The sequence below is a fragment of the Suricata suricatta genome, chromosome 3 (assembly GCF_006229205.1).
Source record: "Suricata suricatta isolate VVHF042 chromosome 3, meerkat_22Aug2017_6uvM2_HiC, whole genome shotgun sequence".
In the NCBI taxonomy this organism is placed as follows: Eukaryota; Metazoa; Chordata; class Mammalia; order Carnivora; family Herpestidae; genus Suricata; species Suricata suricatta.
In genome coordinates, this window is record NC_043702.1 from 5,984,296 (window position 1) to 5,992,918 (window position 8,623).

The following is an 8,623-nucleotide window of genomic DNA, read 5'->3' on the forward strand; positions in this document are numbered from 1 at the left end:
AGAGTTGGCCTTACCGCACATTATTTCTTCCCAAGTGGAAAATGAGGGCGTCACCTCTCCATGTTGACCGACGGACTAAGTAAATGTTGCGTGTGCCCCCACGTGATTTTCTGCTTAAAGTAACGTCGTGCTGCGAGGCGAGAAGAGGCCGGGCCACTGAGCAGGCAGGGAGTGAGACGCGGGGACAGAAGGGCTGGGAGAGAGGAGGCAATGAGGAAAGAATGATTTTTTTTCTTTCTGATGCTTTAGCAAGAACTTGATTAATAGTTTTTGGGATTAAGACTTAAGCCTTCTGTGCTTTGGTTTCCTGAGCTAACCTTTCAGCTTCCTGGACAGACAACATGCAGTTTAGCCCATGTTAAATGGCAGTTTCGGCTTATGCTGATTATTTTATTCCAGCGGGGTCTGTTTGAGTCACTAGTTTTGAAATCCTCTTCTGTAGTGTTTCACTGTGTGATTGCCTGTGTTTTATGCTCTGTTTATATAGATTATTTGAAACATCTCAGAAGTGTTCCGCCTAGTCTGTTTTAGTAAAGTACTTTTCAAAAATAGTGTTATTGAGTTATTTTTTTTAGCTTGTGGCATGGTAGGTTTCTCCCTTGATGAGACTCTCTTGACATGACCAAAAATGAAGGTTCAAATATCTAGTCACAGAAAGGAAGATGTAGTTTTTTGTTGTGTCCAATTAAAAAACATTTTATTAACCTGGTGTGTGTTGTTTGTCTCCATGTAGTTCTTACAGCTTCATTCTCAGGTGTTTCTGCTCAGTTCCGATGAAAGTACGGTTAGACTTTTGAAGAACGGTTCTGCCCAGGCCGAGCCTGCTCTCCAGAGGCAGGAGCAGCGCCTCTCCCAGACGCATGCCTCAGAGTCCCCGGGGCCACATGATGGAGACTCCTGCCCCCACTGGTTTGACATAAATGATTCCAAAGTCCAACCAATCAAGGAGAAAGATATCGAACAGCAGTTTCAGGGTAAAGAAAGTGCCTACATGTTGTTTTATCGGAAATCCCGGTTGCAGAGACCCCCTGAAGGTATGGAAAGAAAAATATTCCTATTTGTTTCAGTTGATGATGTTAGAAGATAAATACTTAATGCTGTTTGAATTTTTTCCCTTTTAAAAGAAACTTTACTCTTGGGCATCTGGGTGGCTCGTCGGTTACGCATCTGACTCTTGGTTTCCGTTCGGGTCATGATCTCACAGTTCCGTGAGTTCGAGCCCCATACGGGCTCTGCAAATGACCGTGAGGAGGGATTCTCTCTCTCCTGCGCTCTCTGCCCCTCCCCCTCCTGCACTGTCTCTGTCTCTCAAAGTAAATCAATATGTTTAAAAAGTTTACTCTTGGAACATTTTTAAATATTTTCAAGCTGACAGCAAGAAACACATTATACCAAAAGAAATTCAGCAGTCATTTTATAATTCTGTATTTCTATTTTATTTTTTCTCTTCTAATAATATGGGGCCATAGTTAGTATTTCAGAATTGGGTTTTCTTGGCTCACATAAGGGGTTCTTGTTGTGTGGACCAACTTGCTGTGATTGCCCTGCGCTCAGGCTTGACTGTGTCGTTTGGCCATGTGTGTGTTGCCTTTGAGTGGTAAGTGGCCCTTGTTTTCATATGTCCGCTTTTACTTATTTTTTTCCTTTCCCCCAACATAATTAATGTGTTCTCTGAGCAATTGAAGTCTCTTCACAACATGCTTTGTTGGCCCATCTAAGACTGCTCACACCAGGGAGGTTCAACACGGACCCCCACAGTGACGCATTATTTTAAAGTGTTTCTTTATTTATGAGGTGGCAGCGGAGAGAGAGAGCGAATCCTGTGCTCCGTCAGCACAGAGCCTGACGTGGGACTCAGTGCCACAATCTGGGAGATCATGACCTAAACCAAAGTCAGGAGTTGGACACTTAACCCCCTGAGCCACCCAGGCACCCCCACAATGATACATTTTTAAATTGAAATCGCTAACATGAATCAGTGTGTAAGCCTTCGGTCACTTCCCGAAGTTCACTCAAAAGTAAAACTCCTAGCCAGGAAAGTTCCTTGAATTGAGGCGTATCTGGAGCTGCAAATGAGAACACTGTTCTCAAAGAATGAAAATAGTAATCATTTTTATAAAGAACAAGAAGAGGGCAGTTACTAATTTGCATGTGAGTCAAAGAAAATGAAATTTCTGGATCTAAAACTGTTACACAATTATTCTGTTGAACCAGAAATGCTAGGCTTTATTTTTCTGAGGGGAAAAAATATGGTAATGGTTCTGATAAAAATATTGTGAAGGCAGAATTCACAGTTCTAGAAATACATATTAACAACAAAAAAGAATGTGTCCAGATGGAGTCTGTCTTTCCCTGAATTGAATTCAGCATGTGTGTGATTTGACTATGTACTGAATGGTAGTTTTCTAGTTTGCTTATGAATTGAATAAAGATCTGACTGAAATCCTAACTTTTTGGGGGGATAAAGGAATGGAACTTGGCAAAATGATTTTAAAATTCACCTATAGAGAATTTTCTCCATCAGTAAAAACCGTGTTTGTAAAGCTCCAGCAATTCAGACAGCGCAGTGCTGAGTGCGGAGAGGTAGGCAGATGGCTGGAGTGGAGCCAGCCCAGATCCCTGGCCAGCTGTGCTTAAGGTTTTATAAGGTGACTGTTCAGGCAAGTGAAGTCACTCAAAAAGTAGAACCAAGAAGTCAGCTATCAATCACTTGAGTCAAGTGACCATATTTGTCACTTAAATGAAATTCAATTTCCTTTAATGTTTTTATTAAAAGGGAACCTTAAAATGTATAAGCATATTTTCTTTTTATTTAGAAAAATTTTTAATGCTTATTTTTGAGAGAGAGAGAAAACGCGTGAGTTGGTGGGGGGGGTGGTGGATCTAACAGTGAGATCAGACGCTTAACTGACTGAGCCACCCAGGCGCCCCGCATATTTTCTGATCTTAAGGTAGAGAAGACCTTTCTAGGCTTAAAAACAAAGAAAGAAAAATTAAGGAGAAGTGTTATAAACCTTCAGCAATATAAAAGGCAAATGACAAACCCGTGGGAAACAGGAAAATATATGACAAATTTATTTCCAGTCTACAGAGGGCTCTTATGTATGTTCCATTGTGCTTAATAGAAAATTGGGGGAATGATAGAAATAAGCAATGTACAAAAGAAGAACAACCAATAAACTGGAAAAAAAAAAAAAAAAAGAAGTCAACCTAACTCATAATAAAAAAATAAGCATTGAAACAGCAGTGAGACGCCATTTTTTTTTCCTGCTGAATTCCGTGTTTCTGCTAATCTTGCTCTCAGTAGTTGGCACTTCCTCTGGTTGGGTATATAAAGTAATATAACCGGTTAGGTTCTATGTATTTAAAACCTTAAACCAGTGATTCTGCAAATTTGTCTTGAAATAATCAGAGCTGTGTATAAATTTTGACGTTCAGAACTGCCAGGGGTGTTCGTTATTCCCATTATTTTATAATAACGACGAACTAGAAGTCACTCAATGTGTAACAGAAAAGATTGGTTAGATTAATTCTGCTATTTATAGAATGGACTACTGTATGCAATGCCTTACAGCTTTGGAGAAACACAAGTATGAGATGAGAAAGCGTGTTACAGATTTGTTAAATACAGTCCCAGGCGCTTTAAGTAAGTGCGTGTGTGCGTACATGTGCGTGTGTGCACGCACAGACCCACTGTGCAGGAACAGAAGAGAGACCAGAAGTACATGTTACACATTTTAGGAGTATCGCTTGGGAATGGGATTACAGGTAATATCTACTTCTTTTATATTGTAAAAATAACTTCCAGAATCTTGGCAGTGACCAGTTATTACATTTGTTATCAGGGAGAAAATGGTGGGTGTTCTCTTTAAAAAGTGTACTTAAGGAGAATCAAAGAAATGGACTCCTCCCAGCTCCGGTTAAAGAACCGTTTACCTTTCATTTGTTGTAATGTTTCTGTTTTTCACATGGGAAAGCTGAGATCCATGGGAAACTAGTGTTCACAGAGAGAGAGTAGAAGCTTTCCCAGCTCTCAGCACTTTCTAGATCTCCCTGCTGCCGGGTCTCCAGCAGCCAGAGTTTGTGGAGTCAGCCTAGGCTAACGACGTTTTGTTCACAGCTCGAGCCAATCCAAGGTATGGGGTTCCGTGCCATTTGCTGAATGAAATGGATGCGGCCAACATTGAACTGCAAAGAAAAAGGTGAGTTTGACCTACTTTTAGAGTTCGAATGGCCTTTCTGGAGAACGAGGGTCTAATTTAGCTCTTAAGTATTCCATCAGGGAAAGGAAAAAGGGAAAAAAAAGTCATCTGATGAATGCCAGTGTCTGTAGCTGCCAAACTTTTACAGTGAGAGTATCTTCTACTTTGAAATTGTCCTTGTCTGTGACAGCGAATGCGAGCGTGTCACACGAATGGCCACTGCTGAGCAGGGATGAAGGAACCTAGGAACACGGGGCAAGTTGGTAAGCATGCAGCACACTGAATGAATTGCATCCTGGCCTGTCAGGTGGTGCCCCAGGGACAAGAGAGCCCGCTGGGAAAATCACCCCTCCTTATTTAAGTAGTTGTGGAGAAGTGGCCCGTAGTGACAGAAGACCGGAGGTGGGTCACAGGAAGGAGTGTGGACTCTGCGAACTCGCTGGCAGAGACCTGCAGTGGGTTATCCCAGGCGTGGTTTCCGAGAACGGGACGACCTCCTGTTCTCTTTGGAGGTGTCCGCGTGGACCCTGAAGACCGGTCTGTAGTTGCTCCTGACAGGGTCAGCCGGGCACGGGGCGGGGGAAGTGGGCGTTCTCGAGGTGCCCACGTGGCTGGCTGATTCGGTAGCAGGGGTGTGTTCAGCGTTCTTATCGTTGCCGTGAAGCTGGGGGAGGAAGCGTAGCAGGTGGGGTGAATGGCAAACCACTGTCAAACCGCCGTCAGATCAAGACACTGAAAACATAAAACCTGGGGTGAGATGTCTTAAACAGGACAAATGACCTGCCTCAGTGGGTGCGGCAAGGACAGCAGCCACCTGCCGGGCTTAGCGGCTTTTTATGTGACCATCAGGAAAGCCCGTGCTGTCTTTGGCCACGTTGACGGAATTGTGTCCAGAGTACGTGAGCAGTGGCCTCTCCCTTGGCCGGATTGCCGGGAGTGGAGTATCAGGCACCGGCCTCAGGGGCTGAGCAGATCCAGAGAGGAGCGGCCAGCGCCCGGCTGCGGCTGAGCACGTTCAACCCGCGGGGCATAGACTCCGGAGGGTCATGATATCCACGCTCAGTATTTTACGGAAGATTCTACGGGGTCTAGTGAAAGTAAGGGTGAGATACATGTTTAAAACTCTAGCACTGACGTGTTACAGGAAGAGGTTTCTGGCATATTTGTAACTGTAATCTCAGGGCTGAAGATCCGGAGCGTGGATACTTACTCAGAATAATAGTGCCTGGTGTATATTAAAATTCATTCTCCTTAGAATTCTTGGTGGCAGAGCCGGAAGTTTGCTATTCATGGAGAAACTAAAATGAGTTAATTTTGGAGCTTGAGGGAAAACGGATGTTAATAATAATCAGGGAGCATAGAGAACTTAATTTATATTGTAAATCAAGTACTTTTGGTTGGGGATGAAACAGTGTTATAAAAACAAAGCGTTTCTGTATTTCTTGTGCGTCTTTAAAGGGCGGAATGTGATTCTGCAGACAGTGGTTTTGAATTGCATCTCCACCTGAGCCCCCACTACCATTTCTTCAATGGAGCTCTGCACCCGACAGTCTCTCAAGCAGAGAGCATGTGGGATTTGACCTTCGATAAAAGAAAAACTTTAGGAGAGCTTCGACAATCAGTATTTCAGGTAATTAAGCCTTGCTTCCTCTTAATTTAGACATTGAGGTCTGTCTCAAGCTGGACTCCCCTTTTCAGAAACCCTGGTTGGGGTACAACTGTTTATTTCTCGAAGCCAGCCAAGAAAGTCCTACAGCTGCCCCTTGGCAAGGGCCGCGCCGGGTGTCCTCCCAAGCGTGTCTCTCCGTGAGGCTCTTGCGCACGCCGAGGCCACCTGCCCTGCCGGCAGGATTTCAGGGGGAGAGTCAAGCCTGGCATGTTTTATTTTGGGAGAAAGAGTATAAGACTCTCTCTTTTTTGGAAAATAAGTGAAAGAAAAATATTTTTTATTTAACATTTATTGTTGAGTGACAGAAACTGTGTGTGTGCGGGGAAGGGGCAGGCAGAGAGGGAGACAGAATCCGAAGCAGCTCCAGGCTCTGAGCTGTCAGCACCAAGCCGGACGCCGGGCTTGAACCCACGAACCATGAGATCATGACTTGAGCTGAAGTCGGACGCTTAACCAACTGAGCCACCCAGGTGCCCCAGAAAGTTATTATTTTTTTTTTACGCATGCAAAAGCAAAGGGCTTTATTACGAATTTAGGCCCAGCCAGCCTAAAGAAAGTTATTTTTTAAAAGGAGAGAAAAGATAGCAATGAGCACGTTGCCTGCAACCAAGAGCTAAACAAACAAGCAACGAACGCCTCTCCCTTTCCTGAGTAGAGCGTAGTGTTTTGTTGTTTTAAATTTTTTTTAAGTTTTTATATTAATTTTGAGAAAGTGAGACAGTGTGCAAGCAGGGGAGGGGCAGGGAGATGTGGGGAGAGAGAATCCCAAACAGGCTCCGCACTTGTCAGCGCAGAGCCCAATGGGCTGGAACCCGTGAACCGTGAGATCATGAACTGAGCCGAAATCACGAGTTGGCTGCTCGACAAACTGAGCCACCCAGGCGCCCCGAGAGCAGCATTTATGACTTGGGCTTTCCAGAGAAGGAGAGTCGCTGCTGGTGTGCAGCGCAGACAAGCCTGTGGGCGGTCATTTCCTCCGAGTGCAGGTGCGCTTTCCTGACAGCCGTGCTGCACCTTCACGTAAGCCCTGTCCTTGGGCTCTTGAATCTCAGGGCTGCCCCAGCGCAAGCTACCCCACCAGAGAGGTGAAAAATTCATGAGTTCGAGACAGCGAATGGCTCGCGTACAGGCAGACTTCCAGCTGTGGTAGAACTAGGCACTGGTCTCCTTCCTCTTTCTTTCCTTTTAATCACACGTTTTCACCTCACGCTAATTCCTAATCAAGGAAAAGGGAAATAGAAAATGTAGGCATTAATTTTTTGCAGAAATATATGAGTTTTCTGGAAAAAAAAAAAAGGTATCCGTTCCCAGGGCACCTGGGAAGTGTGTGACTCTTGACTTTGGCTCAGGTCGTGATCTTGTGGTTCAGGAGATCGAGTCCCAAGTTGGGCTCTGTGCTGGCAGCGTGGAGCCTGCTTGGGATTCTCTCTCCCCATCTCTCTCTGCCCCTCCCCCACTTATGCTCGCAGTCTCATTCTCTCTCAAAATAAATTTTTAAAAAACTCCTACCAGTTCCCGAATTATTCGCTTTCTTTTGATTGTCCTCTTGTACAAAGAAAAGCAGGTCGGTGTCTTTTTTACCTTTAGTTGATTTGAATGATATTTAAATGTTGGATTCATATCAGGATTTCTAAAATTTCCTAATGCTTCTGTGGAAAGTTCATTCCTGAGCCAGGTCAGGCGGTGTCGTTGCAGGCAGGCTTGGGGAGGGGACCCGCCTAGGGGGACCTTTCAAACGGAAAAGACCGCTTCCCCCTCGGAGGTTTTAGGTTTGCCTCAGTCTGCCTCCCGGTGTTTTAAGTGCACGTCTCTGTTATCCTAGAGGTGAGACACTGGCAAGGGGCTGCCAGATTGGCTCCGTCAACTAATCACCTGTCAACAGGAAATTCCGTTTTAAGAGAGCTACCTGGTGGCATGGTGGAGGGAGAGGAAATAGGACTGGCTCTTATGGGTGATGTTATCCTGGTGAGATGCCCAGTCCCCCTGAGTCCTGGATCTAGAAACTGAAAAGACAAAGCCATGGTGAAAATATATAACCTGGTGATGCTGCTTTTTGGATTGGGAGCAGGAAACATTCAGGGGAACAGGAATGTTGGTGTGCGTCCTCCCCGAACAATGTGAATGAAACAAATGATATGTGCTCTTTAGGACAAAGATTTCTGGGCTGGCACCTTCCCATGGAGGTGGCCTTCCTGTGAACTAAGTACAGTCGTTCGGACGGGCCTCTGTTCACTGTGTATCAGCATTCTCCGGTTGCCAGTGGACAAGAGTAACCATTTTTGGATTTGGCTGATTTAGCAATGATTGATGCCTTCTTGCCACATTTTTGGCTCTGGGTGGGATGGGCGGACTCCTGTAAACATAGGCAAAACGGCACAGTGTGGTTCTTTCACCTGGAAGCGTGATGTTGATGTTACTTCTCATTGTTCTGTTTCCTTCCTCTAATGTTCTGCAGCTGTTAGGATTCTGGGAAGGAGACCTGGTGCTCAGTGTGGCCAAGCTCGTCCCCGCAGGACTTCACATTTACCAGATGCTGGCCGGTAAGATGAATACTGAAATTCAGCAGCTCGTTTCCTGGATTTATCATTTGATCGGCTCATCATGGTTGTCTTCTCTTAGCCAGTCTCTCCCCCTTCCTGCCACTCCCTTCACTAGGCCAGCATCACACCGTCAGCTTTCAGACAACTGACTTATCTGATTGAGGTTGTATGTGAATTCTGCTAGCACAGAAGTATTTTATATATATATATAT

At 44.9% G+C, this 8,623-nt stretch overlaps 1 protein-coding gene across 8 annotated transcripts in view; it reads left to right on the top strand.

Moving 5' to 3' along the window:
- Window positions 1-8,623, top strand: part of USP40 (ubiquitin specific peptidase 40) — an 80,966-nt gene that overhangs the window by 32,396 nt on the left and 39,947 nt on the right. For all 8 annotated transcript variants that reach the window (XM_029933565.1, XM_029933567.1, XM_029933569.1 and 5 more), the window contains 4 exons: window positions 734-1,034; window positions 4,121-4,202; window positions 5,661-5,832; window positions 8,327-8,411. In XM_029933565.1, the coding sequence (XP_029789425.1) occupies window positions 734-1,034; window positions 4,121-4,202; window positions 5,661-5,832; window positions 8,327-8,411 (640 nt within the window). The remainder of the gene's footprint in view (window positions 1-733; window positions 1,035-4,120; window positions 4,203-5,660; window positions 5,833-8,326; window positions 8,412-8,623) is intronic.